This window comes from Mollisia scopiformis (genome assembly GCF_001500285.1).
Source record: "Mollisia scopiformis unplaced genomic scaffold LY89scaffold_13, whole genome shotgun sequence".
Lineage (NCBI taxonomy): Eukaryota > Fungi > Ascomycota > Leotiomycetes > Helotiales > Mollisiaceae > Mollisia > Mollisia scopiformis.
The window spans coordinates 901,825-929,537 of NW_017263593.1; the positions used below are offsets into that span (position 1 = coordinate 901,825).

General features: G+C 47.8%; 10 protein-coding genes across 10 annotated transcripts in view; 6 read left to right on the plus strand and 4 right to left on the minus strand.

Moving 5' to 3' along the window:
• Window positions 1-1,964, plus strand: part of LY89DRAFT_749160 (Metallo-dependent phosphatase) — a gene marked incomplete at its 5' end in the record, with an annotated part of 4,571 nt that extends 2,607 nt beyond the window's left edge. The window contains 3 exons of the mRNA XM_018221170.1: window positions 106-1,260; window positions 1,319-1,447; window positions 1,504-1,964. Of these exons, the coding sequence (XP_018070812.1) occupies window positions 106-1,260; window positions 1,319-1,447; window positions 1,504-1,600 (1,381 nt within the window). The 3' untranslated portion in view covers window positions 1,601-1,964. The remainder of the gene's footprint in view (window positions 1-105; window positions 1,261-1,318; window positions 1,448-1,503) is intronic.
• A 4,094-nt stretch (window positions 1,965-6,058) lies between these two features.
• Window positions 6,059-7,961, plus strand: LY89DRAFT_558025 (uncharacterized protein; the record flags this gene model as incomplete). Its single annotated transcript, XM_018208408.1, has 3 exons — window positions 6,059-6,123; window positions 6,176-7,618; window positions 7,667-7,961. Coding segments are annotated over 3 exons (1,803 nt in total), but the record flags the coding sequence as incomplete, so codon positions are not given.
• Window positions 7,962-8,826: 865 nt separating this feature from the next.
• On the plus strand, window positions 8,827-9,437 carry LY89DRAFT_647041 (DUF336-domain-containing protein; the record flags this gene model as incomplete). The annotated part of the gene is made up of 2 exons (XM_018211940.1): window positions 8,827-9,001; window positions 9,157-9,437. 2 exons carry the CDS (start codon window positions 8,827-8,829, stop codon window positions 9,435-9,437), a joined length of 456 nt encoding a protein of 151 aa, XP_018070814.1.
• A 99-nt stretch (window positions 9,438-9,536) lies between these two features.
• Window positions 9,537-10,760, minus strand: LY89DRAFT_84129 (siroheme synthase middle domains-like protein). Its single transcript, XM_018223447.1, has 3 exons — window positions 10,396-10,760; window positions 9,867-10,348; window positions 9,537-9,819 (listed from the first exon to the last, which is right to left on the minus strand). Exons 1-3 carry the CDS (start codon window positions 10,492-10,494, stop codon window positions 9,636-9,638), a joined length of 765 nt encoding a protein of 254 aa, XP_018070815.1. The 5' UTR covers window positions 10,495-10,760; the 3' UTR covers window positions 9,537-9,635.
• On the plus strand, window positions 10,360-12,909 carry LY89DRAFT_84135 (uncharacterized protein). Its single transcript, XM_018223448.1, has 4 exons — window positions 10,360-10,955; window positions 11,003-11,025; window positions 11,072-11,931; window positions 11,997-12,909. Exons 1-4 carry the CDS (start codon window positions 10,683-10,685, stop codon window positions 12,797-12,799), a joined length of 1,959 nt encoding a protein of 652 aa, XP_018070816.1. The 5' UTR covers window positions 10,360-10,682; the 3' UTR covers window positions 12,800-12,909.
• A 249-nt stretch (window positions 12,910-13,158) lies between these two features.
• LY89DRAFT_697604 (pyruvate dehydrogenase) lies at window positions 13,159-14,683 on the minus strand (the record flags this gene model as incomplete). The annotated part of the gene is made up of 3 exons (XM_018216923.1): window positions 13,159-13,575; window positions 13,640-14,317; window positions 14,369-14,683. 3 exons carry the CDS (start codon window positions 14,681-14,683, stop codon window positions 13,159-13,161), a joined length of 1,410 nt encoding a protein of 469 aa, XP_018070817.1.
• Window positions 14,684-15,044: 361 nt separating this feature from the next.
• LY89DRAFT_617680 (Sec7-domain-containing protein) lies at window positions 15,045-20,972 on the plus strand. Its single transcript, XM_018210809.1, has 2 exons — window positions 15,045-16,454; window positions 16,503-20,972. The coding sequence occupies exons 1-2, from the start codon at window positions 15,195-15,197 to the stop codon at window positions 20,733-20,735; spliced, it is 5,493 nt and encodes a 1,830-aa protein (XP_018070818.1). The 5' UTR covers window positions 15,045-15,194; the 3' UTR covers window positions 20,736-20,972.
• On the minus strand, window positions 20,763-22,271 carry LY89DRAFT_685425 (tartrate dehydrogenase). Its single transcript, XM_018215080.1, has 2 exons — window positions 21,891-22,271; window positions 20,763-21,833 (listed from the first exon to the last, which is right to left on the minus strand). The coding sequence occupies exons 1-2, from the start codon at window positions 22,186-22,188 to the stop codon at window positions 20,977-20,979; spliced, it is 1,155 nt and encodes a 384-aa protein (XP_018070819.1). The 5' UTR covers window positions 22,189-22,271; the 3' UTR covers window positions 20,763-20,976.
• Window positions 22,272-22,765: 494 nt separating this feature from the next.
• LY89DRAFT_782717 (uncharacterized protein) lies at window positions 22,766-23,597 on the plus strand. The gene is made up of 2 exons (XM_018222613.1): window positions 22,766-22,822; window positions 23,167-23,597. Exon 2 carries the CDS (start codon window positions 23,237-23,239, stop codon window positions 23,582-23,584), a length of 348 nt encoding a protein of 115 aa, XP_018070820.1. The 5' UTR covers window positions 22,766-22,822; window positions 23,167-23,236; the 3' UTR covers window positions 23,585-23,597.
• A 100-nt stretch (window positions 23,598-23,697) lies between these two features.
• Window positions 23,698-25,971, minus strand: LY89DRAFT_617687 (HET-domain-containing protein). The gene is made up of 2 exons (XM_018210810.1): window positions 25,490-25,971; window positions 23,698-25,405 (listed from the first exon to the last, which is right to left on the minus strand). Exons 1-2 carry the CDS (start codon window positions 25,914-25,916, stop codon window positions 23,709-23,711), a joined length of 2,124 nt encoding a protein of 707 aa, XP_018070821.1. The 5' UTR covers window positions 25,917-25,971; the 3' UTR covers window positions 23,698-23,708.
• Between the last annotated feature and the right edge of the window lie 1,742 nt (window positions 25,972-27,713).

The window sequence follows — 27,713 nt, forward strand, 5'->3', positions numbered from 1 at the left end:
TAATTAAGCGATGTGGCTGGTCTACAGCTAATTAATTAATAAAATTCATGATTCTGATGCCCTGAACGCACGGACTTTTGTCCCCATGTTCGTTAACAACCCCAGCGCCACACTTTACATAACGAATGGCGCAGCAGGACATTATGATGGTCTTGATACATTCACAACCATCCAGCCTTACAGTGCGTATCATGAGGCATCAGACTATGCGTGGTCAACAATTTCCTTCGCCAACAGCACCCATATGACCATTGACACACTGTGGTCCGCGAACAATACTGTTTTTGATTCTGCCGTCCTCTATAAGGCACATGCAGCTACACTGCAGACTTCTTCGACGACTACATCGAGCAGCTCCTCTACATCATTCATCTCTTCGGCGTCCTCGACATCAATTGGGTCTTCCGTGACAACAAACCCTACATCGACCACAAATACAGCCACGACAACAAGTACCGCAGTCTACCCGACTTACACCAATTTCAATGGGCAGGGGCATCTGTTCGTCTGGAGCAATGGTACACTTCAGGGAGATATCGGTAGCGCAGGCACTTGGTACAATACACCAGGCCAAAATACAGCCACTTACACTGCTGTCCCCCTGTACCCCAATGGGACAGCATTCACCATCCAGCACAGCACCAATTATTGCACCATTGGTAGCGACTTCTCGTTCGGATGTGTGGCTACTTCAGCGGGTGCTGCCACTGTCTTCGGCCAAACACCAGACGGCAACCTGACTTTCCAAGGCTCAGAGGCGTTCTACGCCTCGGTTGTAGCCAATTCCGCTACTAAACCAACTATATATGCGACCCCTCTACCTGTATCACTGAACATTGTCTGGGGAGGCACTGCTGTAGTAGTTGCGCCTACTAGCACCTCGTCCGTCTTGAGCTCAGGCTCCAGCAGTGTCTCATCAACAACCAGCAAACCCACGAGCAGTTCTAGTCTTCAATCATCTTCGAGTCTGCTGTCAAGCTCCTCCTTCAGCTCCAGCAATTCCTTGAGCTCCTCCGTGCCGACTTCGCAGACAAGCAGCGTTCTGAGCTCAACAGGCCTGTCCAGCTCGTCAAATTCCTCTGTTCTATTCTCAAGCACCAGCGGAACCTCTTTAGTCGTGAGCTCTTCATCGTCCAGTCTTGTCTCGACGAGTTCGTCTGTCACAAGTTCGAATACCTCTTCCTCCTTGGTGCCTGGTAACACTGTCACAGTGACCAGTACTTTGGCGATCCCAACAACTATCTATTCAGATTTCACTGTGTAAGTATCATCAAAATCGCCTGATTAAATCGAGTCCCATCTCTGACTTTCCTCATAGGACTCAAACATCCATAGCCACAGAGAGCGACTTCGTCACTATTGTCGAAACTAATACACAGGACGATTTCATCACCATTGTGCAGACTAGTACGCTTCCAGCTTCAACTGTCACCTCAGCTATTACAGTGTAGGTCCCTCATATACCCTCTATCCTGTAATTGACTTTTCTAAATTTAATTCTAGAACGGAAACTGCCACAGCGACGGAAGACGATTTTGTTACCATTGTGCAAACTAGTACAGAACCCGCTTCAACTGTTGTTTCAGAAGTTACAGTGTAAGCTAGCGCCTGGCATCTGTTCGTGCAATTGATTTAGCTTGCTGACCTAAATCTCAGGACTCAAACAACCATAGCGACAGAAGATGACTTCATTACCGTTGTGCAAACTAGTACAGAGCCCGCTTCTGTACAATATGTACCTACCACAATCGTCTCGGTATCCTACAGCACTCTTCCAGCTTCGGTGGTCACATCTATACAATACGTGCCAACAACAATTGTCTCTATCAGCGACCTCCCCGCTTCCACCATCACCTCAACTCAGCTGGTGCCTACAACAGTGACCTCAATCAGCGATCTGCCAGCCTCTACAGTAATATCAACCAAACTAGTGCCAACAACTCTCGTCTCGGTGTCCACCTCAGTGCAAAAGGCACAGACAATTATAGACACAACTACCTTGTCTGTCCAGGTGAGCTCTTTTCCAGCATAAATTCCATGCATACTCCAGCCCTAACTTAATCATATAGACCGTGACCAGTGTTCAGAGGGTGCAGACTATCACGACCACTGCCACGTTATCCGTTCAGGTACATCTATCCTCAACTAAAATTTATCCAGACTCCAATACTAATCCAATGATACAGACCGTGACCAGTGTTCGAAAAGTGGATACGACCACCGCCACATTGTCGGTCGCGGTAAGTTGATTCCTATCTTAATTTTTAGTCGGGCTTCCAGTGCTAATTGAATAATATAGACCGTTACCAGCACTCTAAAAACTGCGACTACGACGTTTACGCAGTCTATAGCTACTGTTACGTCGACAGCGAAGGTGGTTACGTCGTTTGTCACTCGTGCTGTCACGGCTTGAGGGGGGAAAGGGGAAAAGGGAAGTGGAGAGGACTTATCTGGCTCTTAGGATATCTCAGCCCTTTGGGGACAACTCGAAGATAATTAAGTCTAGTCGGAAGTATCATTGGACCTTAGTGGAGTGTTTAAGTAAGAAAAATGGTGACGGCAGAGGGCCATAGATTGGGGCAGTACTTGATATACGATATATAGATAGATATTTTGCCAAAGAAAGTGTAAATTCACAAGAATTCTGTGAATTCTGTTAGAGTTATGGTTGGTAGTATATAGCATTTTGTATTTCTTTTTTACCCCTGTGTTACATTTCCATCTATTCTCTTCCCAAGATATCCAGTGGCTCGTGGATCCAGAGGGTATCGTTCCTAAGCGAGGCATCCCACGGTGGCTCAACTCACTGCACACAACTCGGGCGTAGAGTCCCATTTCCTGCAGCCTAACCCACTCAAACCTTACCCCGCGGGACGGTACGAGTCCACCGAATTATGCTCCTGCAATTGGTTACCAGTGCATGATGACATGAGGCAGACGATCCACCACCCGTGCCGCTCCCCACGAAAAGAAGGCTGACCACACTACTAGGCTATGCAACCACCTCCGACCCATAAACTGTCCTTTCACGATCCTGATCCACCCATCTTCTTTCCATCTCGCCATGGACGGTCAAGATGGATGGCATTTCTGCAGCATCGGCCGTTATTCAGGTTCTGGGAGCCTCACTAGTCCTGTCGCAGACCATCGCGTCGTTCATTCTAGATGCGAGAGAGGTCGTCGAGACGAGGAGTCGTTTGTTTGATCAGGTTGAGTATTTGTACAGTACTGCGACGGCGGTCCATGTCGTGTTGAAGAGAAGGGAGGCGCAGCTGAGTACGAGGCCGGTGAGTGAGGATGAGAGGGGGATTTACGAGCAGACTGAGAGGACGCTGGATAAAACACAACGGAGCGTGAAATGGTTGGAGCAAGTGCTGCAGAAGCTGGGCGGTGGGAGGAGTAAGAGGTGTTGGGAGAAAGCTTGGTTGCAGATGAAGGTCCAGGTTAGGAATCCGGCGATTGTGAAGATTGAGAGACAGGTTGAGACGAGTGTTTCGTCTTTGCAGTTGATGCTTCAGTGTATCAATGTGTAAGTGTTGTCCAAATTTTGGTACTTCTATCCTGACACTTCGCAGATTTGTTCATGAGGAGACTCAGACCGTGGTTCAGACTAGCTTCGATGCGACGAATTCCCATATTGAGCAAATACATGCTATGATGGCAGGCTTGAAGAGCATAGTGCAGCAGCCGACGCTCGAAAGCAAATTAGGAACAATGAAAGTGAAAGAAGAAAATACAGCTGTCGAGACAGACGCACAGCCGGACTTGGTGGCCAACGATATAGAAGACCAAGCTTCAGATATGGCTTCCGAGTGTCTTAGCGTCGCAAGTTCGCTGTGTGGAAAGATATCCCGTCCTAGTACAATTGTCAAATCTGCGAGGCAAACAATCTCGGATCCAGATGAGGCTATCAGTGACCCAACACCAGGTACAACGTCAATACCGAGTACTCCTAAGACGAAGGACCCCAAAGCACCAGCTGTCGAACGCTTGGAGATCCTCACTGATCATATTGATAACGATTATGAGATGGCTGTGACTGCACTGAATGAGGGAGAATACTCGACCGCTCAAACTCACATTATTGGTGCTATGGAAACAGCAAAGGAACGAGAGAATATCCACAATTTCCCTTTTGAGGATGAACTTGCTTTTCGAGAAATTCTCGCCTTTGCAAAAGCTAAGAACAAGGAGTACAAAGATGCAAAATATGAGTATGAAGACCTTTTACGAGATGCTCAAGCAACGCCCTGTGGCAAGGATACCAAAGGCAGGCTTTGTTATGCTCTGGCGCAAGTTTATCACGATGAGTACTGTGATAAGTACATGGGTCAGACAGATGACAATTTGTTTGAGGACTGGAAGAATTATGCTTTAAAAGCGTATGATTCAGCTATGAAAGTTCCAGACCGACCGGACTCCACGATTGTATGGAAAACCCACCCAAGCTTGAGGCAAACCGGAAATCTTTTGTCACAGATGTATGACTATTGGGAAAAGCCTGGGAAAGCTATGACCTATCGACAACGACATCCAAGTCATTCGGAACCCAAGAGACCAACCTCAGCCCACAATTCTGGCCCAAATATCATGGCAGCACATCTTCCAGATCTAGTTCCCCCAACTCCGCCTGCCTCTGATGACCAGCTTGAGCGAGTCCGATCCCAATCACCAGACAACTCTTCCTTTATAGGCACGAACATAGCAGATCTGCACGCTTCAAGTTCAACCGCATCCGGGCTCTTAGTTCTACACAAGATCGAACAAAACGATTACGAGACAACAAAATGGTTTCTCGACCTAGCCGAAGGAAGTGTAGACATGGAACAACGAAACGAGCGAGGCCTAACACCACTTCTCCTCGCCGTACAAAAGCGACATACGGAGATCGTTCGACTATTGTTGGAGCATGAAAAGAGCCCAGATGTAAAGGCGAGCGACAAGAATGGCTGGACGGTTCTCCATTACGCACTCTCGGGCTGGGAAGGAGAAGATATGGTTGAGCTTCTTGTGACACATGGCGCGGATGTCAATGCAGCAGCAAGTGATGGGACGACGCCTCTTCATTGCGCTGTTAATAACAACAAATTACACGGTGCCGGAATTCTACTTAAGAACGAAGTAGAAACAGAGACGAAAGATACAGCGGGGCGGACGCCGATGTATATCGCAGTACAGAAGAAGAGACACGAGATGGTAGATCTTCTCATGAAAGGCGGAGCAGTTTGCGATCGTTCGGCGTGGGATAAACCTGATATGAAGCGTTTCTTTGAGGAATGTGAGGATATGGGAATCCTAGAACCTCTTGAACCAGTTCAGGAACCTACGCCTAGGAGGGAGAGTGTTCTTTCTACCGTTTCGAAGAAGTCGATTTGGAGGAGGTCAAGAAATTCGGTGGCGTGAGGAAAGGGTCTTGTGAGACGTCCATAGCGAGGCGTTCGTGGGGGATGGGAACAAGCGGGGATGGATTGATATTATTTTTGCTGGTTTTTGATACCCTATGAGAGACTTGGATATGCTGTAATATTCCTCTAATTAATGCTAAATTTTTGCCTTTAAAGAACTCCTAAAAGACATGTGAATGCGTGATATCACGACGTGGATCTGTATCGTGAATTCTACGAGCAATTTTCAGGACTTTACCCCGCCACACCCCGCCACACGGCTCAGACCCCGCTTGCCCGCCTCATTTTCGACACTGCAGATCATCGCCCGCCCGGATTTACTCACACGGACAAACCTGAATTCACACATGACAGCTGAGCCTCCCACAAATCAGGACTCCGGCGCCTTGGTACGGTACAGTAATGCTGCAGGATGATGATGGGCACATGTGGCTTAATCTCGACGGGGCGTCCACAACTCGAGGTCGAAATCGTGCTGCCTAAATCTTCGCTATAGCCACCATATCTTTGATATATGGGACGTCAATCGTCGTCGCAATTCCGGCGTGAATATGAAGAGCCTCCTTTGAATGCCCCACAACCATGGCTTCGGGAACTGATGTGGGGATTCCCTTGATGCCTGAGAGTGTATAATGGTTGGCTAATTCGTGAATCAGCATCCAAGCTCAAGGAACAGAGTTCCTTTCAAGGATTTGTTAGAGCGAAATGAATTGGGCATGTAAGCAATCCCACTGCTCCCGTAAACCCAGATCACTGATGCGATAACCCAGAATCGACTCTCCACTCCTCTGGACAGATCCCGAAGTCCAGGATGACAATGTCCGGAAGACTCACGCAGCACATAACCTCGCCAACTCGATTTCCGAAGAACTCCTCGTGCGAGGAGGTCGTCTAGCCAGAGACGAAGAACTGTTCCTTTCAGCTGACAGCAGCAACGTAACGGACCTCGAGCGTGACGCCTTGAATCGCGAGAAGACGTCGAGCCTCTGGCAACAAAGCAAGGAGCTCAAAGTGATCTTATTGACTTGCTGTATCGCTGCTATTGCTCAAGGCTGGGACCAAGCGTCTCTTACTGGTGCTAATCTCTCTTGGCCGACCGATTTTGGATTGCGTGTTGATGGTGTCTCGCAAAGAAGGAGAGATGTGTGGATCTTTGGTGGTGTGAATTCTATTACTTATTTTGCTGCTAGTGGAGTCGGGGCCTGGATTTCCGATCCTTTGAACGAGTATTTCTATGGTCGTCGCGGTGCCTTGTTTATTGCTGGTCTGTTCTCGTTTGTTGGTGTAGTTGGAAGTGCGTTTTGTCAAGCATGGCAGTCGTTGTTCTTTTGTCGGCTTTTGGTCGGTGTTGGTATGGGTGCTAAAGCGAGCGTTGTTCCTATTTTCGAGAGTGAAATTGCTCCAGCTCGCATTCGAGGACGGTTGTTGGTTTCCTGGCAGACGTTCACAGCTCTGGGTATCTTCTTGGGAAGTGCGGCCAATCTCATCGTTCATAAGGATTGGCGGTGGCAGACAGCATCGGGTTTCATACCAGCTGTTGTCCTACTTACACTGGCATTTGTCTGTTCCGAATCTCCAAGGTGGCTCATCAAACAAGGCAAATATCAGAAGGCTTACGAAGTCCTTGTACGGCTCCGTGAGAATCCGCTATTAGCAGCACGGGATCTGTATTACATCCACGCCCAGATCCAAGTCGAAACTAGTTTGTTTTCGAAACGAGAAGACGTCGAACGGCAACTGAATGACTGGTCCGCAAATGTCGATCGAGACATGTATCAGCAAGAGTTCAAACACACGAGTTATCCTCGTCGTTTCATACAACTTTTTACCATTAGTCGCAACAAGCGAGCAGCGGTTGCAAGTCTTGTCGTGATGGCTGCGCAACAAATGAGTGGCATCAACATCTTTGCCTTTCTTGCTGCGTCTTTCCTGGCTGATTCTGGATTCAGTCCCATCAACAGTCTTTGGCTATCGTTTGGGTTCGGCGCTTCGAATTTTTTGTTCTCGCCCTTGGCTTATTGGTTTATCGACACCAAAGGACGAAGATACCTTCTGTTAATGTCTTTGTTATGCTGCTTTCCAATGCTGTTGGCCACTGGTTTCAGTTTCAAGATCCAGGACGAGAACGCGAGGATCGGTGTTGTGGCAACATTCTTGGTTCTCTTTACACTGGCGTATAGCCCGGGCGCTGGAGTCGTGCCGTTTCTGTATAGGTATGTGTTCATCCAATATTCTAGCTGATGAGATACTAATCCAGTTAGTTCCGAAATCTGGCCCCTCCTCACCCGCGAAGTCGGCATGTCATGGGCCTGTTTCTGGAACTTCCTCCTCGCAGGCGTCCTCGCCCTCACCGTTCCCCAGTTGACACAAGCCATAGGACATACCGGCCTCTTGAGTCTCTTCGCTGGACTCGACGCTGTTGCGTTCTTGCTCGTGTGGCTCCTTGTCCCTGGCACTGCTGAGGTGACGACTTTGGAGGATATGAATTATGTGTTTGGAGTGCCGACGAGGAGGCATTGCGAGTACCAATTACGGGAAGTGCTACCGTGGTGGCTCAGGAGGCTGGTTGGAATTAAGAGTAAGAAGCCGGCGCCTCTTTACAGGTGGGAAAGGCAAAGACAGAGGAGGGAAATGGTAAGTAGTGCGGCGGAGAAAATTGAAAATGTTGTTCATCAGCAGTAAAGTATCAATGAAAAGTTCCAATAAGCAGAAGATGACTTTGAGGGTGCGAGATATGCAGAGAAGTGATGTTGTAAGGTCTTGTGTGGAGCTGAAGAGGAGCAATTTGACTCCTTCCCCAGGAATTTGGCACCATCCTGCAGGCTGCGGTCACAGAAGGCAATGACCTGAGATAAACGGATAAAGAAGAGCCCAAATTATTCATCGGAATGTGAGTGACATTGCAAGTGAAAACAGTAGAATGTCTTTACTTGAAATTCGTAATTCCAACATACCGGAATGCTAGTGGGCCACGCTCGCTCGCTACAATATACCAGATGAAAGCTCTTCAACAACTCTCGCAGACTACGTTATAGAATTAAACAACCCAAAATCTGCCACAATTAAACATGGTCTTATAGTGTAACAGGAACATACTCTGTAAAAGGTTACCCCCTTCATAGACGCAAACGGTGCCCCCTGTTTCCTCGAGCAATCGAGATAAATGGGACTGAGAGTTGCAGATGCAAATTCTGCTGGGACCAGTACATTGAACATAAACTTTTTTTTTAACTTTTCTATTACTTTCCTTTTTAATTTTTTGTGTTTATAAAGACCGTAACAAAATAGCTTCATTCCGCATAGCCGGCGCTATTCGGTCATGGCTCGGCATGATCGACAACAACCCCAACTCTCATCTCAATTCAACCAATTCATCTCAATCCATACTCTCAATAACAAGACTCCAAACAACTCATACAAAATGGCAACAAAACACCAAGAAATGCTCACATTGGAAGGAGCAAAGATCGCGATCGCGGCATCGGAGAAGAAGGCACGTGAAATAGGCGTTGACATGAATATTGCGATCGTCGATGCCTCTACACACCTATTACACTTCTCTCGGATGCCGAATGCAAAGATTACTTCTATTAGTAGTAAGTTACTATACTATTATTGCCTTTTTGTCGATTCTGCGAGTTCTTTTTGCATCACGTGAAGCTCTTCAGTGGGGGCAATGGAGTTGGCGTTCTTGATCTTGACTCTCCTGTCTTTTAGTTTTGCTCAAAGAACTACTCTGACATCTATAAAGTCGCAATGGACAAAGCCTTCACAGCTGCAGGTCATCGAGTAGGCACGCATACCTACAAAGAAGCCGTTTGGCCAGGAGGACCGGCATTTGGACTTGGAAACACGAATGGAGGGCGATTCACCACTTTTGGTGGAGGATTACCTATTACGAACTCGAAGGGAGAGGTCATTGGTGGTATTGGAGCAAGTACTGGGACGCCGGCTCAAGATCAACAGGTTGTGCAAGCTGGAGTCGATGCTTTGGAGGCGGTGTTGAGTGGGAAAGTCAAGGCGAAGCTGTAGTGGTCAGGTTGTGAATGTTGATGAGTATTCCTCTTTGTTGTCTTCAAATACATGGGTAGAAGGAACTTGAGGTTGACTTGGAGTTTCTGGAGTTGTGCTTTTAAGTGTCATTATGTACTATGTATGAGCTAGTACTCTCCTTCTGTGTACACTTCTCTAGCTCTGTGATCATACAAGTTACCTTACATAGCGAGTGCTTCATCCCCATCCAACGCAGAACCCAAAGGATCCATCAAAGGCATCTATCTCCCCTTCCATCGCCCTCAAGCAACCTAGTCTGGGCACTTTGTCTGGCCCATAAAACCCTAATAATGTCTCCATGTCTTTATCCGTCATCTCACATAGATCTTCCAAGCTATATGCATCGCTGACCTTAATCATCCTATTTCTGTCAGTATTTCGTTCATTGTAGTTTCTCAAACCACGTACCAAGACATCCGCTTTGGGCCTTCTTCAGGACCCGGAGCAACCTTTCTCAGCATTTGTCTCAACTTTCCGACCTTTGTTATAGCCTCCCCTATGTTGTTTGGCAAATTCTCTGCTATCGACCTCCGCACTATGTTTGCCAGTCTTGGACCTTTCCCATTCGTGCTAACCATAACTTGGAGAGGACCATCCCGATGTACACTTCCAAAATAGAAGTCACATTCAGGTGGCACATCTGCAATATTCGCAGCAATCTTTCTCTCTTTGCAGAGCTTCCATATTTGTGACGAAGCTTCCGGATCATCCACTGCCGTCAAGACCATATCCACATTGTCAAGGTCTGAAGGTTCAAATTTCCGGTCCAAGTGGTCAACTTGTCCTTTCTCGATTCGATATGCGACTTCCGGATTTAATCCTTCTCGTGGAGAGACGACAGTAACTTTTGCGTCCGCATTGAGTACATTCAATATTCGCCCCGCAGCAACCTACTCATTGTCAGTGGCAATTGGAAAGGTGATTGAGAATGACTTACCTCGCCGCCACCTACTACCAAGACTCTTTTGTTTCTGATCTGCCATGCCAGTATCAGTGAACCACCACCTTGAACTTCAGAGAACTTTTTGTCCTCCATGTTGAAAGAATTGAAACGGAGATATATTTTTGAGTAATCCTAGTAAAGCGAGGCGATAAGATAAGGCTGTAGCTCGTCGCCTAGTGCAGCGTCGAACTGGTATGTCCACGGACCACCTTCAAGTTGGAGATCCTCAAACACCTCGAGCTGGCAAAGCTCTGAGGCTACGCATTTGATAAACCACCGCCATGTCTGGTCGAAAGCTGGGAGGCGGGAGGATACTTGGAAGTGGGAAGTCTTTGGCGCCTCCCGCCCCTCCGGCGCATCGAACTTCAGACTTCACGTCTCCTGCTGAGAGTATTGTTTCGTCTGGCGGATCGACTGCCTCACCTCTGGCCACGTCCCCACTACCGGAAATCAACCAAGACTTGAGTTCGGTGGTATCTTTGCAGAATGGAGCATCGTCTTCAGTGACGGCTGCGAGCACGAAGTTGCTTTGCCCGATTTGCAATGAAGAGATGGTAAGCTTAACCAACAACACCTGCCTGGTCCGACTAACAATTTATAGATGACTCTATTACAGTTGAATCGGTATGCTTAACACCAGTGTTGTGCCGTACATATCTAACTTTCCTAGGCATCTCGACGACAACCATCAAGAACTCCCCGAAGTTCAGCAGGATGAGGTCAAGAACTGGTTCAACAAGCAAGTTGTCAAAGCGAAGAAGTTCCAGCCATTGGCGGTCATAAACCAGAAACTCAAAGGGCTGGATGTGTTCGAATCGAACGAACCCCCAGTTCCAACGAGCTCGCCTAGTATCCATCCTGCGAACCGCGTTTCTACGCCTGAACCAGCACGGCCAGATCCAGATGAAGTGGTTACTCGAGCACATTGGCAGAGATCAGGGTACAATGATTTATGTACAGAGCCAGCATGCGGGAAACGGTTGGGGTCCGTAAATGGGAACGTGAACTGCAGACACTGTGGGCGACTATTCTGCGAGGATCATACGATGTACCAGATGAAGCTCTCGAGGTCAGCACAACACGAACCAATAAGAGGATTCTGGTGTAGGGTCTGCGAAACTTGTTTCAAGTCAAGGGATGGCTACAATGATCATAATGGCTTCATGAGAGACCATACGAACGACTTTCTAGCTATGCGAAGGAAGACGGTCGACAAGCAGTATTTGGAAGTCTCGAGGCTGGAGAAGAGGCTTACAAAATTGACACAATTATTGGCGAACCCGCCAGAGGATGTGGCTGGAAATAGTGGTGGGATACTGTCCCTAGCTGGGCAGAAGAACCAACGCAAATTATTGGAGCAGTCTGTAGTCACCTGGGAAGAGGATGCGAATGTTATAAAATGTCCGTTTTGCCAACAGGAATTCGGATCATGGTCATTTCGAAGGCACCATTGTCGACTGTGTGGACGAGTGGTCTGTGCAGATCCGCGGACTGGATGCTCATCCGAGATAGGTTTGAGTGTTGCTGCTGGTAAGCCAGATTCTATACAAATTTCTTCATTTGTTGACATTTGACAGTAACTGACGTAAAGTCAGAAAAACAATCTAACTCTCAGCTGAACGTGGACGTTCGAATGTGCAGAGATTGCAAAGCCACAGTTTTCAGCAAGAAAGACTTTGCGGCTGAATTATCTCACAAACCACCGGATCAACGTGCATATGAGAACCTCTTGCAATTCGAAAAAGGAATTCGTCTTCTCTTACCCAATTTCCAAAAACTCTTAATAGCACTACAAGATCCCGACAAACCACCATCACACAACCAACTCACCGAAGCCTCCAAAGTCCGAAAGCGACTCATAGACTCATTTGGCAAGTATGACTTAGCAGCAAAAAGAATACGAGATCTCCCAACCACAAGTACCACCCAGCAAAAACTCCAAAGAGCCATCTACCAACAAAGCGCCAACTTCTTAAGCATCCACATGCTCCCCCTCAAATCCCTCCCCAAAATCCTCAAACACGCCTCTCCGCACGGCTCCAACGGTCTCCCACCGAACGGCCGCAGTGCCCTCGCCTCGATAAAATACAACGACATCGACTCCGCCTCTCAAATCAGCTCCAGCAGCGCCGTCTCCGCCATGGAAGCCGAAGAGAAGGAATTGCGAGAACGATTAATCGTGTTGGAAGAGCAGAGGTTTATGGTTACGGAGATGGTGAACGATGCTAAGAAGGCGAGGAAGTTTGATGAGGTGCAGGCGTTGAGTGGGAATGTGGATGATTTGACGAGGGAGATTGATGCTGTGAATGGGATGTTGGGACAGTTGGATTTTGCGGGGGTTTATGCGAGGGAGCAGGCTAATGGTGGTGGTGGTGCGCTGGGTTTGGGGTCTAGATAAGAAGTTGGGGTTGGGAAGGAGTTACAATTTGAACTTGAGCGAGCGTGATGCATTGTTTGGCGCTTGGAGGGTCATTGCATGGTGTTTGGGAGTGTGGCATTATGTCTGGTATACAGAAGATGTACTTTATGGATGAGGCAATTGTGTTTCTTCTCTGATCGGCATTCAGCAGTGAGACCTGCAGTAGCGGCTAGCCTTGCATAAGCTTGTGAAGAGAGGATGCCTACCGCAAGAGCAAGAGAATCCGAGTTTTATTGCGAGAAAATGCAGCAGAGTCATTGTACAGGTTACATGGGGAATCTCTATGCCATCATCATTACAGTCGCAACGCTCCTCGTCCCTCCTCATCCATCCATTCCTCACAACAGCAGCTCCAAAGGATTCTCCACGACCTTCTTGAATTCCTTAATCCACTCGCCTCCAACAGCACCATCCACCACCTTGTGATCGAAGCTTCCAGTAACCACTATTTGATCGTCCCACTCAATTGATGTGCCCTCCTCCGTCTCAACTGGGATAGCGACCTTCTTTGTAGTTCCGACAGCGAGGATACCGGCTTGGGGAGGGTTGATGACAGCGGTGAATCGATCGATCGCAGGGTTCATGCCCATGTTGCTGATGGTGAAGGTTCCGCCTTGGTATTCTTCTGGCTTGAGCTTGCCGTCTCTGGCGCGCTTGCCAAGATCCTTAACCTGTGCGGAAATTGACTCAAGGCCAAGTCCTTCGACGCTCTTGACAATTGGGGTCATGAGTCCAACTGGGGTTGCGACGGCGACCTGTGGAGAATTTTGTCAGAAGCCATTTTCAGAAGGCTGTGTGAAAGTGGGGGCTAAAACTTACGCTGATGTCTACGTTGTTGAATTGACGGATGAAACCATCTCTCCAGCTTGAGTTGACAGTGGGAACCTTCTTGCAAGCAACAGCGCAGGCCTTAATCAAGAAATCATTCACCGAGAGCTTGTACTTTCCATCCGCTGAGGCATTCAAAGCTGCACGGAGCTTGAGTAGCTTGGATACTGAGACGGTAGCAGCGACGAAGTAGTGAGGATTTTGGTTCACAGACTCGGTAAGGCGGTTGGCGATAGTCTTGCGCATAGAAGTAGTGGGAGTGTCGACGTATGAAGCAGCTGGGGCAGCGCCTGGTGCAGCTGCGGCTCCACCGGAGGAAGCCTTCTTAACATCGGCCTCCGTAATTTGTCCACCGGTTCCAGTTCCCTTGAGACCAGTGATCTTGACACCAGTCTCAATTGCTAATCTGATAGCGGCAGCGCTGGCATTTGGCGTCCTGTCCAAAGCTGACTGTAATCTGCCACCACTCGACTCAGTCTCTTCCGGAGCTGGTGCTGACTCCTGCTTGGGTGGTGGTGCAGTTCCGGACTTAGTATCTGCTGGCTCAGAAGATTCACTAGCCTCCTCCTTTGGTGCTGGTGGTGGTGATTTCTCTCCTCCAGCATCCTCAAGTGTGAAAGACTCGAAAGCCGACGCATCCTCTCCTTCCTCAATCATAATCGCAATCGGCTAGTTTTGCAGTCAGCACAAAAAGTCCCTAGAGCTCAATTGAGGTCGTACATTGCCAACTGCAACATCTTTCTCTCCCGATTCTTTTAAGATTTTGGCCAGCACACCCTCCTCTTGGAACTCAAAGTCCATTTGTGCCTTGTCCGTCTCGATCTCAACCAGGACATCACCCGGAACAATTGCATCGCCGGGCTTCTTCTGCCATTGACCAATGTTACCAGCAGTCATCGTCGGGGACAGGGCAGGCATTGTGACCACCGTGTGAGGCGGGAATGACTTGGACGCATAGCATCGTGCCAGGTGGAAGGTGAGTTGCGACTTTGGAAGGGCGCTCGCAACCCGGCGTCTCAAAACCGAACTTAACATCTCGACGAAGCTGCAGAAAGGAACGTAAATGAAAAGTAGAACGGAAGAGAATGTGAGACACCTATCCAGACGATTGATGTCTTAGATGCGCTTCACCAATGGGTTGGGCGGAGGGAAGAAGGGTCGTGAGAGCGAGAGATTCTTTTTGATGGTTGAAAAGCTTCGTTGGGAATTTACATCTCGCTGAGCATAAGCTAAACCGCTAAACCCTCCGTTCGCTAATAAAAGGGCCCGAAGACTCCCCGGCCTGCTCATTGGTCAAGACGACCCAGTAAATCCTGGGCGTTCTCAAGCCTAGTGAAGCCTTACTTTGGTGCTTAGCGGCCTGGCGCGGGACGGATTATTATCTGAGAACATAATCATTTCTTTGAGCCTTGAGAGGTTTACGTGGTAGCTAATCCATAATTCAAACGGTCCCACCACGAACGAATATCGACTCGAACCCTCGACGACGAAAGTTGCAGACGGAGGGGAGGATACGAATGGAAGCAGGCGCATACCAGAGGGCAATATGAGCTCGTCCAGCATTGTCTTCGTGGTGTCTGCACTTGAAGCTATCGCAGCTTCAAAAGAGGCCCACAAGAACAAGCAGCTATCAGAGTCCGTACAAAAGGCGCTGAAAGACATTAAAGAGCATGAACCTCAACTACCAGATCCCGAGATTATCTTTGCGCCGCTGCAGCTGGCCACGCAATCCGGCAGCATCCCCTTAACGACAGGTGCCTTGGACTGCATCGGAAAGCTCATAAGCTACTCCTACTTCTCTGTCCCATCATCGCCCAATGCCGACAAAGAGGCATCTCGAGAGCCGCTGATCGAGCGAGCAATTGATACGATATGCGATTGTTTTCAGGGGGACCCTACACCGACTGAGATTCAGCTGCAGATTGTCAAATCATTGCTTGCGGCTGTGCTGAACGACAAAATAGTTGTGCATGGTGCAGGTCTCCTTAAAGCAGTTCGACAAGTGTACAATGTCTTCCTCTTGTCGAAGAGCAGTGCGAATCAGCAGGTTGCACAAGGGACGCTTACACAGATGGTCGGAACTGTCTTCGAGAGGGTGAAGACAAGAATACACATGAAAGAGGCCAGGTTGAATTTATCAAAATTAGGGACAGGTGCTGCCAACACCAGTTCGTTTACGGTCGATGCGTCAGATTCGATCAACGATGCAGGCAGAAGTAATGAAGAGGAGTCTGTGGAAGACAGTGCTACGTCTGAAGCAGCTTCGAATGATGGCCCAAAACTTACTCTCAAGGACCTTGAGCACCGAAAGAGCTTCGACGACTCACAGATGGGTGAAGGGCCAACGATGGTGACACAATTGAGAGGTGCACAAGCATCGCCTAGATCCCCAACAGGCCAGACACCACCTGAGAGCAGCATAGATGATGGCATGGAATCAGACGATACCGAAGACGAGATATATGCTCGGGATGCTTACCTGGTCTTTCGATCATTCTGCAATCTTAGCATCAAACAAGTACCACCCAAGCAGCTTTACGACCTCACATCACAAGCTATGCGCTCGAAATTGATATCTCTTCATCTTATCCATACTCTACTCAATAATAACATGCTGGTCTTCACTTCATCTCTATGTACGATCACAAACAGCAAGAGCAGCGCACCTACCCCTTTTTTGCAAGCGGCCAAATTTCATCTATGTCTTAGTATTACCCGAAATGCTGCTAGCTCCGTCGATAGAGTATTCGAGGTTTGCTGCGAGATATTTTGGCTCATGATGAAATTCATGAGAGCTCCTTTGAAGGTATGTATACCAGTTACCGACAAGACATTAAGGCTAATAGATATGTAGAGAGAAATTGAGGTGTTCATGAGTGAGATATATCTTGCCATGCTAGAGCGAAGGAACGCTCCTGTTACCCAGAAGCTATTATTCATGAACATACTTCAACGCCTCTGCTCAGATCCCAAGGCATTGGTTGAAATTTATCTCAACTACGATTGCGAAAGAAATACTGGTAACATGTTCCAAACTCTCATAGAAGACCTCTCCAAGGCAACTAGTCAGCCTGTCATGATTTTACCCAGTCATCAACAACAATATGAAGAAAGGGTTGCTAGAGCAAACCTGTCGATGTCTGACTGGCAGATGAAAGGGCTGCTTCCACCATCTTTAGCCACAACCAATATGGCTCAACATCACACGAGTCCCGATGACGAGATTCCGAAAGAATACATAATCAAGCGACAGGCTCTGGATTTTCTTGTTGAGACTCTGAGATCTTTGGTCAACTGGTCGCAACAAGGCATTGCTGAAGTGACTAGTGGACTTGAAAATGAGACCAGGGCATCAGAGGATTACCGGCAGTCACTTGAGCCTGGAGCGAATAACAGCTCTACCAAAATGACCAACGGCGATACTCCTATCCCTCCTTCAACACCCATTATCGATGATGATCCAGATCAACTCGAGAAAGAAAAGCAGAGGAAGACTGCCATGAATAACGCCGTGAAGGCGTTTAATTTCAAGCCGAAGCGAGGGATCAAGCTTCTCTTGTCCGAAGGTTTCATTCCTAATGACACTCCAGAGGACATTGCTCAATTCTTATTAAGAGAGGAGGCCTTGGATAAAGCGCAAATTGGAGAATTTCTTGGTGATGGCGACGAACGCAACATTGCGATCATGCATGCTTTCGTTGATTGTATGGATTTCGCAAAACGCCGCTTTGTTTCTGCTCTGCGACAATTTCTCCAGTCATTCCGATTGCCTGGTGAAGCACAGAAGATCGATCGCTTCATGCTGAAATTCGCAGAACGATACGTGACTGGAAACCCAAACGCTTTCGCAAATGCAGATACAGCATATGTTTTGGCTTACTCCGTGATTCTGTTGAACACCGATCTTCACAGCAGCAAGATTGTAAAACACATGACACAACAGGATTTCATCAAGAACAACAGAGGTATTAACGATAATGCCAATCTTCCGGACGAATACCTCCTTCAAATATATGATGAGATTGCGAATGACGAGATTGTGCTAGAAAGCGAGCGCAGAGATGCAGCTGCGCAAGGTATTACCCCTCAAACTAGCAACGGAATCACAGCCAGTCTCGGACAAGCTCTTGCAACTGTGGGGCGGGACTTGCAGCGCGAAGCATACATACAGCAGTCAGAAGAGATCTCAAATCGGTCAGAACAACTTTTCAAGAACCTCTTCAGGAACCAACGCAGGAATGCAACCAAGGCTGGAGCTGTCAGATTTATTCCAGCATCGTCATTCAAACATGTTGGTCCGATGTTTGATGTGACATGGATGTCATTCTTCTCTGGGCTTTCAGGTCAGATGCAACATGCTCAGAACACTGAGATTATCAAGACTTGTATGGAGGGTATGAAACTTGCCATCCGTATTGCTTGCCTGTTCGACCTCGAGACTCCAAGAGAAGCTTTTGTCTCTGCCCTTAAGAACGCCACCAACCTCAACAATCCTACTGAAATGAAGGCAAAGAACGTTGAAGCTCTCAAGATTCTGTTAGAGATTGCCCAGACCGAAGGCAACTTACTAAAAGGGTCATGGCGAGATATTCTTATGTGTGTCAGTCAGTTGGACAGACTCCAACTCATTTCAGATGGCGTAGACGAAGGCTCAATACCCGACGTTTCAAAGGCTCGGATAGTACCTCCATCACGGACTGATACAGGCTCTTCTTCGAGGAAGTCTAGTCAATCACAACGACCGATACGCCCTCGGCCGAGATCCACTACTACAAGCACGAGCTATTCCATGGAAATTGCCATTGAAAGCAGGTCGGACGACATGATTAGGAGTGTTGATAGAATCTTCACGAATACGAAGGATCTTTCAGGTGAGGCTATCGTGCACTTCGTACGAGCCTTGACAGAAGTCAGCTGGGAAGAGATCAAAATTTCTGGTCAGAATGAATCCCCAAGAACTTACAGTCTGCAAAAGCTGGTTGAGATCAGTTACTACAATATGACTCGTGTCAGATTTGAATGGACGAACATCTGGGTCGTCCTAGGGGAGCACTTCAATCGTGTAGGGTGCTACAATAATACAGCTGTGGTGTTTTTCGCTCTGGACTCACTGCGACAATTATCGATGCGCTTTATGGAGATTGAAGAGCTGCCAGGATTTAAGTTCCAGAAAGACTTCTTAAGACCGTTCGAGCATGTCATGATGAACAGCACTAACTCCAAGGTCATGGATATGGCTCTTCGTTGCTTGATCCAAATGATCCAAGCTCGAGGCGAGAATATTCGATCTGGCTGGAGAACCATGTTTGGTACATTTACAGTGGCTGCAAAATCGCCGTACGAGAGCATCGTCAACCTCGCTTTCCAGAACGTCACGCAAGTGTACAAGACCAGATTTGGAGTAGTCATCTCCCAGGGAGCATTCCCAGATCTTATGGTCTGTCTGGCCGAATTCTCCAAGAATAAGAAGTTCCAGAAAATGGGGCTACAGGCAATCGAAGTCATGAAGTCCGTGATCCCTACCATGCTAAGAACACCGGAATGCCCGCTGTCAAAGAAGGCAAACGTGAACTCGGATGGCTCTGCAAAGTCGTCGGATCCTGCTTCAAAACAAATCTCTCGCACATCTCAGGAGGAGGCATTCTGGTTTCCAGTCATGTTCTCATTCCACGATGTGATCATGAATGCAGAGGATCTTGAAGTGCGATCGAAAGCTTTAGATTATCTTTTCGAAGCTTTGACAAACCACGGTCATGGATTCCCTGTCGATTTCTGGGATACTCTCTGGAGACAGATTCTATACCCTACGTTCACAGTCTTGAAGGACAATTCCGAGATGACGAATATCCAACAACACGAAGAGCTCTCGGTATGGCTGTCCACCACCATGATCCAAGCACTTCGTAACATCGTAAAGTTGTTCACTCATTACTTCGAAGCTCTCGAGTACATGCTTGGTGACCTGTTGGGACTTCTTTCCTTGTGCATTTGCCAAGAGAATGATACCATTGCCAGAATTGGGAGCAATTCTCTGCAGCAGCTGATCTTGAACAACGTTTCGAAATTAAAACCTGAGCACTGGTCAAAGATTGTTACGGCTTTTGTAGGCCTCTTCGAACGGACTACCGCATACCAATTATTTTCCGCAGCAGGCACGCCAGGTGGCGGAAACGCATTGGACAATGGATTAGATTGTGTCATTTCGCCAATGGAAGAACCGGTCGGGGATGAGAAATCCTTGAAGATCAATGGTACCAATGGAACGACCTCGCCCGAAACAGACAGCATCAACGATGATGAGGCTAAAACACCGACAACCTCTACAGCGGGCCTGGAAGAGTTCAAGCCGCAATCTGGTCTCCAGCAACAGCCCGTTGTGGTGACTGCAGCTCGAAGGCGCTTCTTCAACAAGATCATCACTCGTTGTGTCTTGCAGCTTCTCATGATCGAGACCGTGAACGAGCTGTTTTCCAACGACTCGGTCTATGACCAGATCCCTAGTCCAGAACTCCTCAGACTAATGGCACTACTGAAGAAAAGCTACCTCTTCGCGAAGAAGTTTAATGAGAACAAGGAACTACGCATGCGACTATGGCGAGAGGGTTTCATGAAGCAGCCACCCAATTTGCTGAAGCAAGAGAGTGGTAGTGCTGCGACGTACGTCAGCATCTTATTGCGAATGTACCATGATGAAGGCGAAGAACGAAAGCGTAGTCGCGGGGACATCGAGGCAGCACTTGTGCCTCTTTGTACGGACATCATTCGTGGCTTCACACAATTAGAAGAAGAGTCTCAGCAGCGAAACATCATTGCCTGGAGACCTGTTGTCGTGAATGTCCTAGAAGGATATACGACTTTCCCTCGAGAAGGATTCGAGAAGTACATTGAGGTGTTCTATCCCTTGTCCGTGGAGCTGCTGAACATGGATCTGGGAGTGGAAGTCAGGATAGCATTGCAAGGACTGCTTCGCAAGGTTGGAGAAGTCAAACTAGGGCTTCCTGAGATGAAGATTCCAGCCACACCACAGAGTCCATCGAGCGCTGTCTATCCATTTGACAGTGGGAGACGGCTTAGTAGAACGAAGTGAGATTTGGCTAGGGAAAACAGAGGAGCATGACTGGAAGTTTCATTTCTAGTTGATACTGCTTTTGAGCGTGGCATTTAGGGCAGTTTGATGAGCGGACTTTCGAAACGACTCGATCATGGGAGTTTGGGACTGGGTTGAACTGTACTAGAAGGCTGTTTTGTATGATATACCGATCGTGAAATCTGTAGACTCTGGGTGCAACGGCACAATCTTTCAATGCATATATTCTGCTTGATGATCATTAGTACATCTTTTTGCTTGGCGACGATGCAAGCTTCTCGATCTCTTTGCACACTGCTTCAGTGACCTCCACAGTCTTGGACTTTCCACCCAGATCTTGCGTCTTAATCCCACCCTCCGTAACATTCTCAACCGCGAGCATAAGAAGCTCAGCAGCCTCAGCCTGTCCCAACCACCTCAACATCTCCGCACTCGTCCAAAACGTCGCCACAGGATTAGCAACCCCCAACCCCGTGATATCAAACGCAGACCCATGAATCGGCTCAAACATACTCGGATTCTTCCTCGTAGGATCCAAATTACTCGTCGGCGCAATCCCAATACTCCCCGCCAACGCAGCCGCCAAATCACTCAAGATATCCGCATGCAGATTCGTCGCTACAATCGTATCGATACTGCTCGGCTTCAACACCATCCGCGTCGTCATCGCGTCCACTAACATCTTATCCCACTCCACGTCCGGAAACTCCTTTGCTACCTTGGCAGCTACGTGATCCCAGAACACCATCCCGTTCCTCTGCGCGTTGGACTTCGTTACCACGGTTAACTTCTTCCGGGGCCGGGATTGCGCTGTAGAGAAGGCGAATCGCATGATGCGCTCACAGCCGTGTTGGGTGAAGATTGATACTTCGGTCGCAACGGACCATTCTTGGTTGATGTGAGAGGTGCCCCCGTGGCCAGCGTATTCCCCCTCGCTGTTCTCGCGCACGATCACCCAGTCGAGGTCCCCGCGCGCGCAGTTGGAGAGAGGGGAGGTGGTACCGCGGAGGATTCGCGTTGGGCGCACGTTGGCGTATTGTTGGAGGGGCTGGCAGAGGGCGAGGCGGAGGCCCCAGAGGGATATGTGGTCTGGTACATCTGTGAGGGTGTTCGTTAGAATTTTTCATTCCATGAATTGAGGAGAAAGACACTTACCGGGAGCTCCTACGGCGCCGAAGAGAATGGCGTTGAATTTGCGGACTTGATCTAAAGCGTCGTCTGGGAGGTAGCGGCCATGTTTTTTGTAGTATGCACTGCTCCATTCAAACTCCTCGAACTTTAAGTCGAAGGTATCTAGACATCTGGCTAGGTGTTGGAGAACGACTTGGCCGGCGTGGATGACTTCGATGCCAATGCCGTCACCGGGGATCAAGGCGATGTTGTACGATTGTCGGCCTGGAGCTGCGACTCCGGTGGTGCCGTTTGTGGCTGTGATTGTTGCTGACGGCGCCATTGTGTTTGGTGATCGAGGGCAGACATCGTGGATGTTTTTATTTGAGAGAAGGTGGGGTGGAGGAGAAGCATCCTTGAGGTTGGAGCGGGGAACGTTTTGCCGAAGCGAGCCCCTGACGGGGTACCGTTTACCGGCAGAACTTGTGATGTCAAAACATTGAGAAAGAATATATAATACTATTTTCAAGGCTCTTCTTTTAATGTCAGATGGGTTGTTGAGCGAGGTTCGAAAGAGGACTTTTGGTTGAGGGCAGGAAAAAATAAAAATTCGGCAGAGCACGAGACATAGTTGTCTAGGTACTCAATGTTGCAGGGTTAGTCATTAAAAGTATGCCAAAAAGTTGCTATTCTCTCTTCGGATATCGTGTCTGTACATAAGAGCCGTCAGAATCTCTGTAGAAGCAGAAACGGCGTTATGACAAGGGCTAGACCATGCTCCACCATCCGATGGCCCTATTCCTGTTTAGTAAAGCCAATCAAGCTTTTCTAGCGTCTTGGCACTTATTGCTTACCTTTACCCCAGAGATTTTCAATCACGAACATATCAATACGTTCGAATTTTTAACGCCGCATTTGGTAATGAGTCGGTCCCTCCCTGACGTCTGAGTCGATCTTTGCTTAGGAAGAGAGGAGAGGCAAGTGTATCTCGTGTTCATATCCAATTAGAAGATAGATTTCAGCAGGGACTTGTGCTGAAGTTGCGCTCAGTTCTGGTACTAGTTGTAGTTTGAAATCATGTTCCTGTTTCTTAAGCACTTGCTGTATATTCTAGCGCTCGAAGCTTATTAATTTTTCCTTATTAAGCATACTTGTAATCTTGTGATGCAGATCATCATCGTTCATCGTTTATCGGACATCGTTCAGTTATGGGATGTCTGCATATATATATTGCATAGTAGTACTGAATCTCAGTTGTTTTTCTCAAACACAACACTTAAATTCATACAAACATACTGTTGACAAAGCTCGCTTTTGAAAGCAAAACCTTTGCGACCAAGACTTCAACAAGCATCTTCTGAATTGCCTTCATAAAAGTCGAGTACATCACAATGGCTTCGGCAACCCCCGACAAACCGTCAGTCAAGCGCACGATTCTTCAATCCTTGCCAATCCCTGAATTTCCGGGTTGGGAATCACGTCTAGTCCTCTTCGAATACCCTCCAGGAGTAGCGGCACCAGTTCACAACCACCCTGTCGCTGGAACAGGCTTCGTCCTCGAGGGAAATGTTGCTTCTCAATGGGAGGGAAAGGAGGTCGAGCTTTACACAAAGGGCGATACTTTTGTTGATTGGGGGACGACTATGCATCTAAGAAGCGAGAATACCAGCCAGACGGAATGGTTGAAGTTCATTATTTCCTATGTTATCAAAGTCGGGCAGCCGAATGTGAACTTCTGAGGGACGATCACTGGTTCAGGGCGATCACATAATTCACTATTCAGCTGATTTATTGCACTCGGTTTAGTAGGAACTTGATCGCATTTAAGCAGTTCATTAAATTTCATTTACTTCTTTTGTAGACTCACACAATGGTCAGCTCAGTTTTATCTTTCCCTCCACAAAGGAAGGAAAGAAGAGGTTGGCAATCTTCTTGGGATAAGTATGGTTCTGGTGAACCAGTGTTCACGAAGCCCAATCGCTCGAATGCATCCGGTGTACGCCTCCCAAGAATGATGCACGAGAACCAAATCTTCCCCAAGCCTCCGGTCCTCTCATCTTTCTCGTGCCAGAAGCCGACAACGAGAATCCACACGCGCTCTCCGTTTACTAATCTACCATTTGAGTCAGGAGGAGCTCGGACCGCGGTGCACTCATATTTGTCGCTTTCGGTTGCTAAGCTGTGATCCTGAGTGATCTGATTGACATGATGATGTTCAAGAGGTACATCGGCCATGAACGGGATCCGCCAGTGCGTCTCGTTCAACCATAGTTCGTGCGACCAGAGGAATCCGTTGCCAGCGTTAGGGTGGATGTGGATTCGGCCTTCCTTGACGGGAGCTCGTAAGCGCAGAAAGCCACCTTCGTTAACTTCGCCAAAAGGATTGGAGAAAGTTTTGGGTTTGCAGTCCACGTATATTATTTCAACATGGCAGGTGCCTCCTCTCCCTGCGCTGGTATCAGGATGATAGTAGACGTTGCCTTCCACAGACGCCCAGGAGAAAGACGGCGCTCTCGGGTTTTCCGTCGCGCGCCACCGTACAATCTCCCACATGTGCCGCTCCCAGCAAAGATCCCAGACTAGATTACGTTTCCAGAGGCCGGCAAAGTACTCATCTCCGGTTGCTGCTGCAATTTTAGATGCAACACCGGCGAGTGCAGGGAGCTTGTCTTTGGCGTACGTCAAGCGCCGGTGCGAGAACTCTTTGACAGTCTCTTGCCAGAATGCGTAAGCTCCGGACTGACTTACGATTGAATGAATGGAAGAATGATGCTGCGACCTATCGCGGTGGCCTCCTTCGCATGTTCTATGAGTCTTACACATCCATTGGAGCTCTGTGCTGGAGTAATTGACAAGACGCGTAGCGAGGATTCGTTCCTGGAGAGTCCAAGCACGTTCATCGAGCGGATCTGGATTACTGTAATGCCCTTCATATGTCTCATGCATGCCGGTGGCCGGGATCTTTCGAGCAAGTACACTCGTAGAACCACTGTTCTGGCCAACAGGAATTGATTGCGACTCGCACCGATTTGGTGTGTTAAGAAAGGGCTGACCGCTATGTGCGGACGATCCTGCAGCTATGACAAGGTAGGCATTCTCGTAGATTTGTGCCATCTGTGCGCTTTGTTCTGCCCAGTCTTTGTCATCGTCCTGTATGATGCACAGGGAATCGATCCAGATGTACTTAATCTTCAACCTGAGAGTCAGAAGTATGGCGTCACGGAATAGATTTGGCAGCTCGTCATAGCCGATGATGGTTTTGTGACGCTCGAGCGTTTCTGAGATCGTTCTCAGCCGTTTCACCTGCTGGCCCCAGCAATGACTTAGAGCAGTATATATGAGTGATGCTTCGTTGTCTCCCTCCATAAGTCTGCAGCTTTCTTCCTTGGGTCTCAACTCTATGAGCCTCTTAGGTGTGAAGGAATTTGCTGAGCGACATATCGTGTGCCGGGAAGTGCATTCTTGAATGCATCTGTCAAGGAAGTCGACAGCTTCGGGTCCGTTTGGATGGCGTGATATTTCATCGAGCTTGTGGATTCGAACCCAAGGAGCCCCGATATCTGTGTTGGTCTCAGTAACTTGGAGTTTGTTTGTGATTAAGACCTGTAAGTTCTGGTTGAAAGCTATTCTAGGCGGAGCCTTACCTCTGTTCGTGAACAGCTCAAAAGAAATGCGCTTATTGCAGGGAGTCCAGACGGTAACTTTGGGATTCTGTCCGCGCTCAAGCCAAAGATTGATCTCGGTTCCCTTCACACCGAGAATCTCGCAAGCCTGGAGGAGCAACGCACAGTAGATGCAGCCTGTCCTCCTGCGCTCATTGAGCTCCCCAAACTCTCGGTTGAATAAGGCAACTCGGCCTGCACCCCACTGGCTCAGCAACTCCGCATCCGAATATAGGGTTCTGCCCCTAGAACCCAAGGGACTTCGAGGTATGACACTCCGCTCCGTAAGGTGTTCAGTGGGGTCGAGATTCTGGCAAACTGGGCAACACGGGGAGACAATGGTCTCCCTGCCACTGGCTATGATATCTTGTGCAGACGTGAGTGCAGGACTGGATTGACGTAACGACATTGTTGTGATGCCGCTGCTGTGTGAGTTTTTAGATAAAGACTAGAGTGTTTTAAATCTTGACGACACTGAAAGAGATAGTGTTGATGGTAACCCAATATGCTTTATGCGGGGTCTGTGCTGTCTAGCCTGTGTAACATATCTGTTGGACAGGGTATGGCCCAGTCTGAGTGGTTCTGTTTGCAGGCTCGCCTCACTAAAATACTGACCATTCAGCACGCTCAGAAATGTCGCTTTAAGTGTACCGGGAGGTTCCGTAACCGTTGCTGAAGAACCAAAGAACTCTTCTGTGACGATATGAAGCGAGATCAAAAGCAGGCTGAAAAGCATGATCTAGCCTTGGACCCCTACTTTCAGCGTGCCCACAATGTAAATAATATCAGAGCTTCCTTATGAACTCTCCCCCCTCTTTGTAGACAATTTACACATCAACCCTCAATTGACCTAGTCGTTGAGACTTAAACTTGACATCTTCTTCTCAATTGACCCCAAATAAGAAACTTCTTCTATCCCCAGGTGGAAAAGCTTTATCCTCGTTCATTCCCCTTGTCAAATGGAGAGAGAAAGTTCTCAGAATTTGGATCAGCCATTAGTGACGGCGTGTCTTGAGCGCAGACTTAGGAGTCTCAAAGTGGCGAAAACAAGCATCTTTACCACCTTCCCAAAGTGCTATCAGCTGAACCCATGCTTCTTCTCAAGTATCTTCCGAGCCGATTGTGTTTTTCTTGTCATCATCTGAACCTTTGCCTTCATGATTGTTGTCTGCTTCTCCCAGAATTTTTAGTGCCATAAAAATATGCGTTACACGCCCGGCAGCTAGTTAAATTAGGCGGCTATAAGAGGACACGAATTATATTGTATTTGGTAAAATATTGTATAAATACAGTAACACTCCCCCCCAAAAAAACCCTTGCTCTTCCGTAAAGCGAATGATTCTCGGGAATAGCAATCTCTCTTGGAGAATCCAAGCTCTTGAGCCCATGGCTGCACTGTCTATTTGATCCGTATAGATATGTCATCCAGGACCGCCATGAACTTGTAGGCGGTTTTGCCAGCGTCTTCCCATTTCAGAATGAAGGGAGAAGTTGATGAAAAAGTGACGTGATGGAGGAGTCCACCACTACCATCTCTTGAACCGCTGCCAGCAATATTGAGGGAACCCTTGTGCGTACATGTCCCCCATTTAGACGATTCAGTGAACCAGCCTCCCACAGAGTTCTCAATAATACATACTGCCTGGATGAAAAGATAGAAGAAATCTTGTCGGTAATACACTTCGATAGTCTCCCGAAACGCGTTCTTATGGCTCTTCAACCCACTTATACTCTTCTCCGAACACCAAAAAAACATAAATTTTTCAAAGTGCTTCGAAATTTCCAAAAACTTTACAAGTTATAGAGAATACTCTAAATAGCCCGAATTAAATATTAATTTCTCTAAATTGTAGTGTTATTGTAACTATTTGGTTTTGAGCGATTAAATATTATAGGCGTTTGGCTAGTGATTTTTTAGCGGAAAAATATAGGCAATTATAAGTATTAATTATATTGTGACAGGCCCAGCTAGGCTATAGCCCAGAAACTGAAAAGCGAGTATATTTGAAAATCTAAAAGTAGAGAACTCAGAGGGTAGAGGGTGAGCAACATATATATATCTCTTTATAAGCTATTTAACAATTCGTAAGCTTTGTGACAGGCCGTAAATCACGTCAAGTCCGATCTCGTCAGGTTCTTATTGTGCATGAGGGTTCGGTGTGTGTGTGGCTGAGTTCAGCTGAAAGCGCCACTTTCTTGCCGTGCA